The sequence below is a fragment of the Opisthocomus hoazin genome, chromosome 4 (genome assembly GCF_030867145.1).
Source record: "Opisthocomus hoazin isolate bOpiHoa1 chromosome 4, bOpiHoa1.hap1, whole genome shotgun sequence".
Taxonomy (NCBI): domain Eukaryota; kingdom Metazoa; phylum Chordata; class Aves; order Opisthocomiformes; family Opisthocomidae; genus Opisthocomus; species Opisthocomus hoazin.
The window spans coordinates 94,632,398-94,647,447 of NC_134417.1; the positions used below are offsets into that span (position 1 = coordinate 94,632,398).

The window sequence follows — 15,050 nt, forward strand, 5'->3', positions numbered from 1 at the left end:
CCACCACCACCACCGACTTGGTGCAGGTGACGCCGCGGGCGCCGCAGGGGACGTTCTCGGCGGTGACAGCGAAGAGCCCGGCGGTCTCGCGCGCCAGCAGGTACTCGCAGTCACCCCGGAAGGTGAAGGCTCGTCCGTCAAAGGTGACGTAGTGGGGGTCCCCCGTCGCCGCGCAGACCCCCGCGCACTCCTCCCGGCTGCAGTGCCAGCGCTGGCGGCGGCAGACGCTGGCGAGGGGGGACGGGGGATGGGGCTGAGCGCTGGCGCGGGGACGGGTGGGTCCGCGGTGTCCCCGAGGACAGGGGAGGTCCGGGGAGAGGGGAAGGTGTCGGGGGTCTCACCAGGTGTTGCAGTCCATGGCGATGGTGGCGTTGGGGGGGTACAGCCGCCCGCCGTGGGGGCAGGGACACAGCTCCGGGGACACACAGTGCCCGTCCTGCGGGTGAGAGACCCCCCCCCAAGTGAGACCCCCCCCCCCGTACCTCTCCCCGATGTCCCATGCCCCCCAGACCCCCAACTCATGGCGCCCCGTGCCCCTGACCCCCAACTTCCCCAGCCCCCGGCCCCCCAACACCACGACCCCCCCAGACCCCGGGACCCCCCCGGCTCTGGGGAGGGGGTTGCCCACCAGGAAGATGGTGCCGGGGGGGCAGACGCAGCCATCAGCGATGCCGGCGCAGGTGCCGTTGGGTTCGGCGCTGTCGCAGCGGCGCAGGCAGGACCCCGGGGCGTGGATCAGCCCCCCGGGGCAGAGGGCGGCGGGGGGGCAGGGGGCGTCAGCGCAGCGCCAGGACCCGCTGGTGCAGAGGCTGGGGGGAGGAGGGGCAGAGAGGGAAGCACCCATCAGCACCCCCCGTTCGTCTGGGGAGCCCCTCGCCCAGCCAGCCCCACGCCGGGGTCCTGCATTCCCAGTGCCCATCCCCATCCCATCCCCATCCCATCCCATCCCATCCCATCCCATCTCCATCCCATCCCCATCCCATCCCACCCCACTCATCCCATCCCATCCCATCCCATCCCATCCCATCCCATCCCATCCCATCCCATCCCATCCCATCCCATCCCATCCCATCCCATCCCATCCCACTCATCCCATCCCATCCCATCCCATCCCATCCCATCCCATCCCATCCCATCCCACCCCACCCATCCCCATCCCCATCCCATCCCATCCCATCCCATCCCATCCCATCCCACCCCATCCCATCCCATCCCATCCCATCGAATCCCCATCCCACCCCATCCCATCGAATCCCCATCCCCATCCCATCCCATCCCATGCCCATCCCACCCCATCCCATTCCATCCCAGCCCATCCGGGCTCGTCTCCAGCGGCTCCGTCGCCCCGTGGCGGCGACGTCCAATGAAAGCCACCTATCCCGCGGTGCCATCCCCAACGGGCCGTAGGGGGATTTCATCAGCCGTCTCCCGCCACCGCCAGGTCCCACCGCGCCGCGTCGGCGTCCCTTGTCCTACCGGCCCCCTGTCGCCCCCCCAACCCGGCCCCCCGGCCCCCCACGCACCAAGCGTTGCAGCCACGGCGGATCTGGCTTCCGGGCGGGTAGAGGCGGGCGCCATGGCGGCAGGGGCAGGCGCGCGGCGGGACGCACTGCCCGTCCTCGCCCAGTACCAGCCCGGCCGGGCAGTTGCAGCCGGGGACGCAGAGCCCGGCCAGGTCCGGGCAGGAGCCGGCGGCCTCCAGGCGCAGCTCGGCGCAGGTCTGGCCGCAGGGACGGCCGCACTCCTGGTACAGCTGCCCACCGCCGCACGGCACCTCTGCGGGGACAGGCATGGGGACGTCACCGATGGGGCGTCAATGCTCTGCCCTGCCCCGCAGTCCCCTGGCCTCCCACCGCCCCCCAAATGTGGGGGCAGCACCACCGTCCCACCCCAACCCATCCCGGCACATTCCATGAGATCTGATCTACCCTGTCCTGGCCCATCCACCCATCCCGTCCCATCCATCCCATCCAAACCCGTCCCATCCCATCCATCACAACTCGTCCCATGCCATGCCATGCCATGCCATGCCATGCCATCCCATCCCATCATCCCAGCTCATCCCATCCCATCCCATCCATGCCATCCAAACCTGTCCCATTTCATCCATCCCAACTCATCCCATCCCGTCCATGCCATGCCATGCCATGCCATCCCATCCCATCCCAACCCATCCAATCCCGTCCCATCACATCCATCTCATCCAAACCCATCCCATCCCATCCCATCATCCCATCCCATCCCATCCCATCCCATCCCATCCCATCCCATCCCATCCCATCCATCCCAACTCATCCCATCCCACTCCACCCCATCTTATCCCATCCTGACACCCGTCCTATCCCATCCCATCCTATCCCATCCCAATCTCCATCCCCATCCCCATCCCATCCCATCCCACCCCATCCCCATCCCATCATCCCATCCCATCCCATCCCATCCCATCCCATCCCATCCCCATCCCATCCCCATCCCCATCTCCATCCCATCCCATCCCATCATCTCCATCCCATCCATCCGATCCGATCCCACCCCACCCCGCCCCACCCCTTCCCTCACCGCAGAAGCTCTGGTTCCTCCAGGCCAGCTCGGCTCCCTCCCGAGCGCACTCCCGGGCGTAGGCGCCCAGCGCCGGGCAGAGGCAGCGTTGCCCGCCCTGGCAGGCGCAGGCATCCTGCAGGCACAGCTGGAGGAACGGCTCCGGCTCCACCACCCCGTGGCAAGGCTGCGGGCGGGAGGGGGGCGTCAGGCCATGGCGCCAAGCTCGACGTCACCGCCGGGCACCGGGGACCCAGCACCGGGCACCGGCCACCTGGCACCGGGCATCGGGGACTGGGAAATTGGAACTGGGCACTGGGAAGTGGGCACTGGGCACTGGGCATCAGGCACCAGCAACTGGGAAGTGGGCACTGGGCATCGGGCATCAGGCACCGGGCATTGGGAAACAGGAACTGGGCACTGGGCATCTGGCACTGGGCACCAGGAAATGGGCACTGGGCATCAGGCACCGGGAAACAGCAACTGGGCACGGGGCACCAGGCACCGGGCACTGGTTGCTGGTCACCAGGCAATGGGCACTGGGCACTGGGCACCAGTCACTGGGCACTGGGCAGCAGGCAATGGATACTGGGCACTGGGCACCAGGCACTGGGCACCAGTCACTGGGCACTGGGCACCAGGCACCGGTCACCGGTCACTGATCGCCAGTCACTGGGCACTGGGCACTGGGCACTGGGCACCAGTCACTGGGCACTGGTCCCTGGGCACTGGTCCCTGGTCCCTGGGCACTGGTTGCTGGGCAGCGGGCACCGCGCCGCGCTGCCGCCTGGCACCTGGAAGGCCGGGCCATGCAGGACGGCGCAGGCGGCCTCGGCGAGCTCCCGGCGCCCGGCGAAGGCCCCGCAGGGCTCTGGGGGTACGGGGCTGAGCGCTGGGCACTCGCCCGCCGCCCGGAACTTGTTGGCGAAGGCAGCGACGCCGCTCTCCACGTCACCCGCCGGCGTGGTGAACTCGTCCTGCTGGTTCCAGTTGTAGGTGCCGCACAGCCCCCGCACCTGCCGCGCCGACACCGAGGGTCAGGATGAGGCCCCCCGGGACCCCTGCGATGCATCCCGCCTGGCACCGCCATCGGGCACCGGGCTCACCTTGCCGGCGAAGGTGGGCTGGAGGGTGACGTAGGTGGTGGGGGTCTCCAGCCCCCAGAGGATGTGGGCGCCGGGGGTCTGGAGCAGCAGGAAGGTGGAGGAGGCCCGGCGGATGCTCAGCTCGGCGCCGGCGAAGGGCAGCGTCACCTCTCGCCCGTCCACCGTCACCTCGCCTGCGGTGGGAGGGAGCGGGGGCGTCATGGCACCCGCTCTGGGATGGCACCCGCGGGGACATCGGGGCATGGACAGCGAGCTGGCACCAGCCACCGTGGGGACATCTGGGCGAGGTCGCCAGATCACCATGGAGGACATCAGGGAATGGTCACCACAGAGGGTATCAGGGCATGGTCACCAGGCTGGCACCAGTCACCATGGGGGACATCAGGGCACAGTCACCGGGCTGGCACCCACCACCATGGGGACATCAGGGCATGGTCACCACGGAGGGTGTCAGGGCATGGTCACCGGGCTGGCACCCACCATCCCTTCGGGGCATGGGGACATCAGGGCATAGCCACTGAGCTGGCACTGGCCATCATGGGGACATCAAGGCATGGTCACCGGGCTGGAACCAGTCACCATGGGGGACATCAGGACATGGTCACTGGTGTGGAACAGGTCACCATGGGGGACATCAGGGCATGGTCACCATGGAGGGTGTCAGGACATGGTCACCGGGCTGGAACTGGCCACCACAGGGACATCAAGGCATGGTCACCAGGCTGGAACCGGTCACCATGGGGGACACCAGGACATGGTCACTGAGCTGGCACTGACCATAATGGGGACATCAGGGCACGGTCACTGGGCCGGCACCAGTGACCGCAGGGACATCAGGGCATGGCCACCATGAGGGGTGTCAGTTCATGGTCACCGGCCTGGCACCCACGGCCCCGTCGGGGCGTGGGGACGGTCCCCGCCGGTCACCTGTGCCGCGGAGGCGGGCGGTGGTCCGGTGGGTGCTGACGGCAAGGGACCAGTGGCAGCCGAGGGGCTGGTGGCCGTCGCAAGACTCGTGCTTGGCCGTGATCAGCAGCCGCCCCTCCACGAAGTCCTGGGGGGCAGAGACCACCACTGAGCCCCCCGCGCCGGGCAGAGACCCCGTGGCCATCACCCTGGCCACCATGGCGGCCACCACGACGGCCACCGCGGCGGCCGCGCTCACCTGCACCAGGGAGTAGGCGCAGGCGCTGGCGAAGGAGAACCGGCGGCGGTCGAAGGTGACGTAGTGACGGCCACCGAGCACCGTGCACTCCCCTGGGCACCGCTCGCCGCTGCAGAGCCAGCGCCCGTCCCGGCACGTGCTGCCAGCACGGGACGCGGTGACGCCGGGCTCGGCGGGGTGGTGACGCCGCGGATGTCGCGCCCCGCAACGTCGCCGCGCTCACCAGGGTGGTGACGCCGTGAATTTTCCTGCCTCCCACCACGCCCCGTGGTGACGCCGCGCTCACCAGGGTGGCGACACTGCGGATTTTGCACCTCCCGCCATGCCCCTCCGCGACGCCATGCTCCGCGGGGAGGTGACGCCGTGGATGTCGCGCCGCCCGCCACGCCCCGCCACGACTCCATGCCCACCAGGGAGGCAACGCCGCGGATGTTGCGACGCCCGCCATGCCCCACCGCGACACCATGCTCCGCGGGGAGGTGATGCTGCGGATGTCGCGCCTCCAACCATGCCCCGCCATGATGCCGCGCTCACCGGGCAGGCGACGCCACGGATTTCATGCCTCCCGCCACGCACGACCCCCAAAACTGAGGCGTCGAGCCCACCCATCGGGTCAGACCCCCGCCCCGCGGCGCCCCGGTGTCGCTCACCACTGGTTGCAGCGCTGGCGGAAGCTCTGTCCCGGGGCGTAGCGCTGGCGGCGGTGGTAGCAGGGACAGGCACTCGGCGGGACGCAGACCCCTCCGTCCCGGTAGAGCCCTGGCACGCACTCGCAGCCGGCGGCGCAGTCGTCGCGGCACGCGCCCTGTTCGGCGGCGCCCGCGGCCTCGCAGCCGGCGGGGCACGAGGAGACGCAGTCCGAGAAGCGCTGGCCCGGGCCGCAGCGACGCTCTGCCACGACAGAGCCCGCGCTCAGCGCCGGCGAGGCTTCGGGGCATGGCCATGGCGCACAGAACGTGGCGGGGTGCGCGGGGCCGAGGGGTGCAGGTGCCAGGAATTGGGGTGCGCCCAATGGGGGGGGTACGCGCAAGCTTTTAGGGTGCACGCGACTGAGGGACGCGAGCCGAAATCTTTGGGGTGCACCTAACGGAGGGGTTCATGCCCCAAGAATTGGGGTGCACCCAACCGAGGGGTGCCCGCAGAAGCTATTGGGGTTCACGCAATGGAGGGGAGCACACACAAGCTATTGGGGTGCACCCAACTGAAGGGTGCATGCCCCAGAAATTGGGGTGCACCCAATGGAGGGGTGCACGCACCAGTAGCTGGGGTGCACGCAGTTGAAGGGTGCAAGTAGAAAGCTTTGGGGTGCACCTAATGGTGGGGTGCCCGCACCAGAAGTTGGGGTGCATCCAACTGCGGGGTGCCTGCACAAGCTATTGGGGTGCACCCAACCAAGGGGCTCACGCCCCAGAAATAGGGGTGCACCCAATGGAGGGGTTCACAACCCAGAAACTGGGGAGCCCCCAACAGTGCGGTGCAGGCCCCAGAAATCGGGGTGCACCCAACAGAGGGGTTCAGGCCCCAGAAGTCAGGGAGCACCCAACAGTGGGGTGCCCGCAGAAGCTATCGGGGTTCATGCAAACGCGGGGTGCGTGCAGCAGCCGTTGGGGTGCTGGGGTGGGGGGATTTATGGGTGCAGCAGCGGGGTGCCGCCGCCGGAGCCCCCCAGAGTCCGTACCGCAGAAGCCGGGCCGGCGCCAGTCGACGTAGGTCTGGCGGCGGGCGCAGTCCCGCGCGTAGGCGGCGAAGGTGTCGCAGGCGGTGGCGGGCGGCGAGGGCCCGGCGTGGCCTCCCTGGCACAGCAGCTCCACGCACGCCGCGTGGAAGCCGTGAGGGTCGACCTGGCGTGGGGGTGGGGCGGCAGGTGAGGGCAGCGGGTGGGGGTCCGGCACTCCCAGCCCCCCGCAGCACCCAGCGCCCGCTGACCTCGCCGTGGCATTGGCGGAAGGGCTCACCCAGCAGCTCCCCGCAGACGGCTTCGGCCGCGCGATGCGCCGCGTCGCCCGCCGCGCAGCCAGGGCTGGGCTCGGCTGCGTCCCTGCAGGGGGGCTGAGCCCCAAGGTGGGGGGACCCTCAGAGCCGGGGTGACCCCCCCAGGGACTCCGAGCCAGGTTGGGCATCCCCAGCCCCCCAGCCGCCAGCTCTGCCCCGGTACCTCCCCACCGGAGTCCGGGATCTTCCAGGAGTTGCCAAAGATGGCGGCGAAGGGGGCCACGTCCCCCGTCGGGCGCAGGAAATCGTCTGGGGGCACAGGGGGGGCTGGGGCGGGTGGCGGGACACGGCCCGTGGCCCTGGCGTCGCCGGCACGTGGTCCCGGCGGCGGCGTTGCCGTCAAGGTGACACTCACCGGCGGGGTCGTCGTTGTAGGGTCCACAGAGCCCCCGCGTGCCGCCCCACAGCTCGGCGCCGACCGTCACCGTCACCGCCCGCGCCCCGTCTGATGCCACCCGCACACCCATCCCACTCGCCACCACCACCCAGTCGCCCAACCACGCCACGCCGATCCCTGCCGGCACGACGGCGGCTCGGCACAGCGCGGCGGGCGGCGGGGGGACACCCCCCAGGCAGGGGGGTCGGTGGCGGCGAGGGACGGTGCGTCCCGCCGCGCTCACCACTGCGCAGGTAAGGCCGTCCCACCGGCACCGCCATGCCGTTCACTGAGACGTCGCGGCCGCGAGCCGTCACCGTCTCCGTCCCGAAGGTCAGGCGCAGCGTCTGCAGCGGCGCGGCGTCAGCCGGTGCCGGGACCCCTCGCTGCGGCGCGCCGTGGGGACGCGGCGACCGCCCCTCTTGCCCCCCAGACCCTCCGGCCGGTACCCGGGGATTGTCGGCAGCGATGGAGACGGCCCAGGTGCCGTCGGCGGCGGCAGCCAGGGTGTACGCGCAGTCGCCAGCGAAGTGGAAGTACGTGCCGTCGAAGGTGCGGTACCGCGACCCGGCCCAGGTCAGGCAACCGGCCGAGGGGCCGCGGTGCCGGAACGCCGCACCGCGCAGGGAGCCGGCAGGCGACGGCCACGGCGACGCCTCTCCTGCGGCGGGGAGGTGACGCCCTGGCCCGTCTGCCCATCCCAGCACATCCAGCCCAGCACATCCATCGATCCAAACCCGTCCCAGCTCATCCATCCCAACTCATCCCATCCCATCCCATCCCATCCCATCCAGTCCCATCCCCTCCCATCCATCCCATCCAAACCTGCCCCATCCCATCTCATCCCATCCCAACTTGTCTCATCCATCCTATCCATCCCATCCCATCATCCCAACTCATCCCATCCCACCCCATCTTATCCCATCCTGATCCCCAACCTATTCCATCCCATCCCATCCCATCCCATCCCATCCCATCCCATCCCATCCCCGTCCCATCCCACCCTGTCCCATCCCATCCCTGTCGCCCCAGCACCCACCGCCGAGGGGCAGGTGGCTGCAGGCAACGCAGGGCGCAGCCGAGCTGTTCCTCCAGCTGTGACCCCAGGGGTGCCGGCAGCACTCGGCCAGGCTCATGGCGGAGAGGTTGCGGCTGCTGGCGTCGTCTTGGCAGCGCCACGCACCGTAGCAGCGTCCCAGCGAGCCTTCCTCTGCGCAACGGCGACGCGCATCGTCTCTGCCGGCCAGCGCTGGGAGGACGGCACGGCGGCGTCGCCGTGCCCCGGCATCCGTCCTTACCTTCGGTGCAGCGGGGTCCGCTCCAGCCGTGGCAGCAGGCGTGCACCGTACGGTTCCACACCACCGGCCGCGTCTCAGGGGGTCTGCGGGGAACCCCCGGCGTCACCGGGACGGCGATGGGTCCCCGCTCCCCCATCCCGGCATCACCGCGTGCTGCGCGTCGCTGTGAAGCTCACTTGTAGATGTAGCAGAGGGCCACGTGGCGGGTCTCACCGTCGTCCTCGCCGTACGCCCGGTGCATGCGGTCCCGGTCGATGCGCCAACCGGCCATGCTGTAATGGTAGAGCTCGGCACAGGGCACTGCGTCCTCCCGCCGTGGCGTCACCTCCTCCTCCAACGTCACCTCCACCGTCCGCTCACACCAACGCCTGCCGCGCGGGCGGCTTCGTCAACCGCGTCTCGCCCCGAATCACCATCCCACCGCGTACTGGGTACCGGCGACGCATCACGGTGCGGTACGGCGAGCTCACCCGGCGTCCGCGTCCGCCGCGGCTGCCCGGAGCAGGAGGGTGGTCAAAACCCAAATGGGCGCCCACGGCACCGCCGCCATGCCGCAACGGACCTTACTGGCAGAGGGTCTACATTACCGGCAGAGCGGACCCACCACCGCGCTGGTGTCCCTGCGACCGGGGAGTCCACGCAGCAGCTCCGGTGCTGCATGGACTCCCCGGTCACAGGGACACCCAGCACCCCAACCCCTCTTACCGCCCGGACCCCGGTTCCGCCGTGATCGGCTCCGGCACTGCCGTGTCCCGTCCCCCCCCCCCGCGCCCACCCCGGTTTTATGGGGTGGGAGCCACCGGCTGCGTCGCAGCCGCAGAGTCGGCGATTGGGCCCAGCTGCCCCCACCCCAACCCCCCCACCCTGTCACCAGGGCGAAGTGCTCGGGAATTTGAGGGGGGGGGGATGGATCCGCATCCTGCATCCGGCACCGAGGATCAAGGCTCGGATCCCCCCCCGGGGACCAGGATATGGCCCCCCTCCCCAATACGGATGTGCCGTGACCCCCCCCGCGTCCTGGTCCCGCTCATTCCCCCCAGGAATGGCCGGGGGGGGGGGGGCTGGGACCCCACGGAAAGGGGACCCCTCCCCGCCCACCCCACAGGGCCAGGGAGACCCTGGGCTGCCCCACGGCCCCTCCCCCCATGGCACTGTCCCTTGTGTCGTCCCCCCCCCCGTGTCCCCATAACCGCCTCCATCCCCACAGCCGTGTCCCAAGTCCCCCCCTCCCTGTCCCGTGTCCCCCCCCGTGTCCCCATCTCCCTGTCCCATGTCCCCCCCGTGTCCCCCTCCCTATCCCATGTCACCCCCTCGTGTCCCCACACCACCTGCATCCCCATGGTCGTGTCCCCCCCATGTCCCCACCTGCTTCTCCCTGTCCTGTGTCCCCCCCCCGTGTCCCCCCCGTGTTCCCCTCCCTGTCTCCTCTCCCCCCCCCCCCGTCCCCACACCACCTCCATCCCCATGGGGAGATCACCCGTGTCCCCACCTGCTTCTCCTTGTCCCGTGTGTCGTCCCCCCCCAGTGTCCCCCCCTCCCATGTCCCCATCTCCCTGTCCCGTGTCCCCCCCCTTCTGTTTCCCCCCCCCCGTGTCCCCCCCCCTCTGTGTCCCACTCCCTGTCCTGTTTCCCCCCCCCGTTTTTCCCTCCACGTGTCCCCATCTCCCGGCCCCTGTCCCCCACCGTGTCCCCCCTCGTGCCCCCCCGTGTCCCGTGTCCCTTCCTGTGTCCCCATCTCCTTGTCCCCTGTCCTCCCAACATCCCCCCTCGTGTCCCCCCCGTATCCCGTGTCCCCTCCTGTGTCCCCATCTCCTTGTCGCCTGTACCCCCAACATCCCCCCTCGTGTCCCCCCCCCCCCGTGTCCCCACACCACCTCCATCCCCATGGGGGGGGTCACCCATGTCCCCAGCTCCCAGTCCCGTGTCCCCCTCTGTGTCCCCCCATGTCCCCATCTCCCTGTCCTGTCCCCCCCCCCGTGCCCCCATCTCCCTGTCCTGTGTCCCCCCCAAGTGTCCCCACACCACCTCAAACCCCATGGCCGTGTCCCCCCATGTCCCCACCTGCTTCTCCGTGCCTCCCCACTCATGTCCCCCTCTCCCTGTCCCATGTCCCCCCCCATGTGCTCCCAATTGTCCTCATCTCCCTGTCCCGTGTGTCCCCCGTGTCCCCATCTTCCTGTCCCGTGTCCCCTCGTGTCCCCATCTCCTTGTCCCCTGTCCCTCACTGTGTCCCCCAACGTTTCCCCCCCCGTGTCCCCATCTCCCTGTCCCGTGTCCCCCCCCGTGTCCCCATCTCCATATCCCGTGTCTCCCCCCCGTGTCCCCCTCCCTGTCCTGTGTCCCCCCAATTGTCCCCATCTCTCTGTTCCCTGTCCCCCCGTGTCCCGTGTCCCCTGTGCCCCCCATGTCCCACCCCGTGTCCCCCTCCACATCCCCTGTCCCCCCCCGTTTTCCCCTCCGTGTCTCCATCTCTGTCCTGTGCCCCCCCCTTGTCCCCATCTCCTTGTCCCATGTCCCCTCTGTGTCCCCCCCCGTATCCCCATCACCCTATCCCGTGTCTCCCCCCCCGTGTCCCCCACCTTGTCCCGTGTCCCCTGTGCCCCCCATGTCCCCCCCCGTGTCCCCTTCCATGTCCCCCGTCCACCCCCGTTTTCCCCTCCATGTCCCCATGTCCCCCCCCGTGTCCCCCTCCATGTCCCCCGTTCCCCCCCGTTTTCCCCTCCCTGTCCCGTGTCCCCTCCCCCGTGTCCCCCCCGTGTGCCCCCGCGGACAGGACCCGGGGGGCGGCACACACACCCGAGGGGGGGGGGCACAGCGCGGGGGACTCCGGGGCCGTGGCGGGGGGGTCCCGCGCGCTGCAGCCCCGGTGCCAGGGGGGGAGTTGGGGGGGGGGGGCGGGCGCGGCGGGGGCGGGGGGACCGGCGGCCATCGCGGGGGAGGCGGGGCGGCGGCGGCGGCCGGCGGGTACGGACCGGGGGGGACTGGGACCGGAGGGGGGGACACCGGGACGGGGGGGGGCGCGACCGGTGCCGGGGGCAGGAGCGACCCCCGGGGTGGGGTGGGGGGTTAGGGCGCTGGGCGGGCGGGGGCAAGCGGGGGGCGGGGCAGGATGGCGGGGGGGGAGGGGAAGGGAAGGGAGGGGAAGGAAAGGGAAGGGAAGGGAAAGGCGAGGAGGGGGGCACTCACGGGTGTCCGCGGTGGGTGACTCCCGGGACGTGGCCCCCGAGGTAGGGGTCCCCCCCTCGCCGCTGGCACCCGACCCCAGGCCGGCTTCGGGGGGGGGGCGTCCGCGGTTGAACCCCCCCCCCCCACTTGGCCGCCCAGACCCCTGAAGGAGACCCTCGGGGCCCGGGGGTCCCAGCTCTGCTCCCGGGGGTCCCAGCTCTGCTCCCGGGGGTTCCAGTTCAGCTCCTGGGGGTCCCTGCTCCACTCCCGGGGATCCCAGTTTGGCTCCCAGGGGTCCCAGCTCTGCTCCTACGGGTCCCTGCTCCACTCCCGGGGATCCCAGTTCGGCTCCTGGGGGTCCCCGCTTCACCCCCGGGGGTCCCAGTTCGGCTCCTGGGGATCCTGATTCAGCTTCTGGGGGTCCCAGTTTAGCTCCTGGGGGTCCCAGCTGCGCTCCCAGGTGTCCTGGTTCAGCTCCCAGGGGTCCTGGCTCTGCTCTTGGGCACAGGGGCCTGGGTCCGCCCGCAGCCCCCAGCCCCGGGGCTGGGCACAGCGGGAGGCGGGGGGCTGCCCATTGCCCACAGGAGGTTTTCGGGCGCAGGCGGGGGGGTCTCGGGGGGCTCAGCCCGGTCCCCTCTGGCCTTGTCCAGGTTCCGCCATGGTGAAGCCGGAGCCGGTCCTGCCGGCGGAGCAGCCGGAGGAGACGGAGGCACCAGGCTGTGATGGCTCAGGTGGGTGCCACGGCGGTGCTACCCATCCCCTACCCGTCCCCCCGCTGCCGGGGGTCTCCTGGGGTCCCCGCGGGGCCAGGGGCCGTCCTGGAGCCGGGGGGGACCCTGGCTTTGCCCCCTTCCTCTTCCCAGGGCGGCTGGTGGTCCCCAAGGAGGAGGCGATGCCCGAGGGCGACGGCGAGGAGTGGGGGGCTGCAGGGGAGCTGGGGGGCCTGGAGCCCGGCGGCTCAGGTGAGGGCACGCGCCGGCAGTGCTGGCACACGGCAAACGGCGTGGCAGACCCCCGCTGTGCGCCCGGAGCTGGGCCGCGACCCCCCGGACACCTGGGGGCTGCGGTGGCGGTGGCTTGGTCGCCATCGCCGGTGGCGGTGCCGGAGCCGCCCGTCCTCGGCGTGGGGTGCGCCAAAAGGTGCCGCGCGCAGCGTGGGGAGCGGTGCGCATCCCCACCGCCCCGCCGTGTGTGCCCGCAGAGGACTGGCTGGTGAGGAAGGTGAAGGTGGAGGAGGAGGAGGAGGAGGAGTACGACGATTGGCCGGCCGACCCCGGCGCCGAAGCTGTGCCGGCGGGGCACCCCCCGGTTGGCACCTTCTGCCACGCCGCTGGCACGCCGGGCTACGCGGACGCCTGCAAACCGGAGCAGCCGTACCCGGAGGAGCTGGGCTATGGCGCGCTGCCCGCCTTCCCCACGCCGCCCTGGCCACTGCTGGACCAGACCCTGGCCGGCGCCGACACCTGCGCGTGCTGCTGCCGGACGCGGCTCAGCCTGCGTCTACCGGCAGGCGAGGGCGAGCCCCGACCCTGTGGGGTCTGCGGGACCCCATCCCCCCTGCGCCCCTTCGCCTGCGCCCAGTGCGGGAAGGGCTTTGGCAAGAAGGCGCACCTGACGCGGCACCTGCGGGTGCACACCGGCGAGCGGCCCTTTGCCTGTGGCCAGTGCGGCCGCTGCTTCCGCCAGAAGATTCACCTGCGCTCCCACCAGAAGACGCACACGGGCGAGCGGCCCTTCCCCTGCGCCGAGTGCGGCCGCTGCTTCCGCAAGAAAACCCACCTGGTCCGGCACCAGCGCACGCACACCGGCGAGCGGCCCTTCGCCTGCGCCCGTTGCGGCCGCTGCTTCGCCCACAAGCAGCACCTCCTGCGGCATCAGCAGCTCCACGCCGAGCCGGCGCCGGGGGACGGGGATGGGGGGCTGCCCGCCGAGCAGAAGCCCTTCCCCTGCCCCGAGTGCGGGAAGAGCTTCAGCTGGAAGAAGAACCTGGCGTCGCACCGCCGGCTGCACCGCGAGGGACGGCCCTTCGCCTGCGCCGAGTGCGGCCGCGGCTTCAGCGACAAGCGGCACCTGACGGCGCACCTGCGGGGGCACATGGGGCTGAAGCCCTACGCCTGCCCCCACTGCGAGAAGACCTTCAGCCACAAGCCCAACCTGACCACGCACCAGCGCACGCACACCGGCGAGCGGCCCTTTGCCTGCCCGCACTGCGCCCGTGCCTTCGCCCACAACCAGCACCTCCTGCGGCACCTGCGGGTGCACACTGGCGAGCGGCCCTTCGCCTGCCCGCAGTGCGGCCGCTGCTTCAGCTCCCGCCCCAACCTCATCGCCCACGCCAAGGCGCACGCCGGCGCCCGGCCCTTCGCCTGCCAGCAGTGCGGGCGCGGCTTCAGCCGAAAGTCCCACCTGGAGCGGCACCAGGCGGTGCACACCGGCACCCGGCCCCACGCCTGCGCCCAGTGCGGCAAGCGCTTCAGCTCCAAGACCAACCTGGCACGGCACCAGGCGGTTCACACCGGCCACCGGCCCTACATCTGCACCCAGTGCGGCAAGAGCTTCAGCCGCAAGACCCACCTGCTGCGCCACGAGCGCACCCACGCCGCTGTCGGCGCCGACGACGCCGTGCCGCGGCAGAGCTGGCCGGCCCCTGCCACCCCGGCCCCCGCTGCCCTCTGCCCCTGAGCTCCAGGACGTGCCGCAGCGCTGCGCCCCGGGCCGGCGGGCACCACGGCGGTAGGAACGAACCAAAAAACGCCAATAAACCGACTTTATTTCGAACTTTCCTGAGGGCGTCTCGGGAGCGAGCGCGGCTGCACAGGGTGGTGGAGCCGCGGGGCCACCAGCACCGGGCTGATGCTGGGATGCTGCTCTGGGGCGCGCTCGGCTGGCTGTGCCGCTGTCGCGGTTTAACCCGGCGGGCGGCTGAACGCCGTTCGCTCGCTCCCTCCCAGCGGGATGGGGGAGAGAATCGGGGAAAAACCGGCAAAACTCTTGGGGTGAGATGAAGACAGCTCAGTAGCGCAGAAGAGGGAGGGGAAATAATAATAATAAAAAAAGAATGAACAGAACAAGGGATGCACAGTGCCGTTGCTCACCACCCGCTAACCGATGCCCAGCCAGACCCCGAGCCGTGGTGGCCCCCGGCCGACTCCCCCCAGTTGAGATACCGAGCAGGCGGCGCGGAATATCCCTTTGGCCAGTCTGGGTCAGCTGTTGTCCTGGTTTTGGCTGGGACGGAGTGAATTTTCCACCCAGTCGCTGCTGTGTTTTGGATTGAGGAGGAGAAGAAAGTTGATGACACGTTTTCACTTGTTGCTATGAAATCAAGGGCTACTTCTAGTTGCCCACGTCCAGCTGATGAGCAGGGGTCGAGGAGCCTGGAGGCAGAGAGCCCAGCGGGCCAACGGAAA

At 70.5% G+C, this 15,050-nt stretch overlaps 1 protein-coding gene across 4 annotated transcripts; it reads left to right on the forward strand.

Annotated features, from left to right (window-relative positions):
- The first annotated feature begins 11,409 nt into the window (after positions 1 to 11,409).
- On the forward strand, positions 11,410 to 14,699 carry ZNF467 (zinc finger protein 467). Of its 4 annotated transcripts, XM_075420042.1 has the most exons (4): positions 11,410 to 11,439; positions 12,291 to 12,371; positions 12,504 to 12,602; positions 12,842 to 14,409. In XM_075420042.1, exons 2-4 carry the CDS (start codon positions 12,299 to 12,301, stop codon positions 14,320 to 14,322), a joined length of 1,653 nt encoding a protein of 550 aa, XP_075276157.1. In that variant the 5' UTR covers positions 11,410 to 11,439; positions 12,291 to 12,298; the 3' UTR covers positions 14,323 to 14,409. The 4 variants fall into 4 exon arrangements, with proteins under 4 accessions (XP_075276157.1, XP_075276155.1, XP_075276156.1 ...); XM_075420040.1 differs by having other exon boundaries at positions 12,291 to 12,602; XM_075420041.1 differs by lacking the exon at positions 11,410 to 11,439 and adding an exon at positions 11,683 to 11,702 and having other exon boundaries at positions 12,291 to 12,602.
- Positions 14,700 to 15,050: the final 351 nt, after the last annotated feature.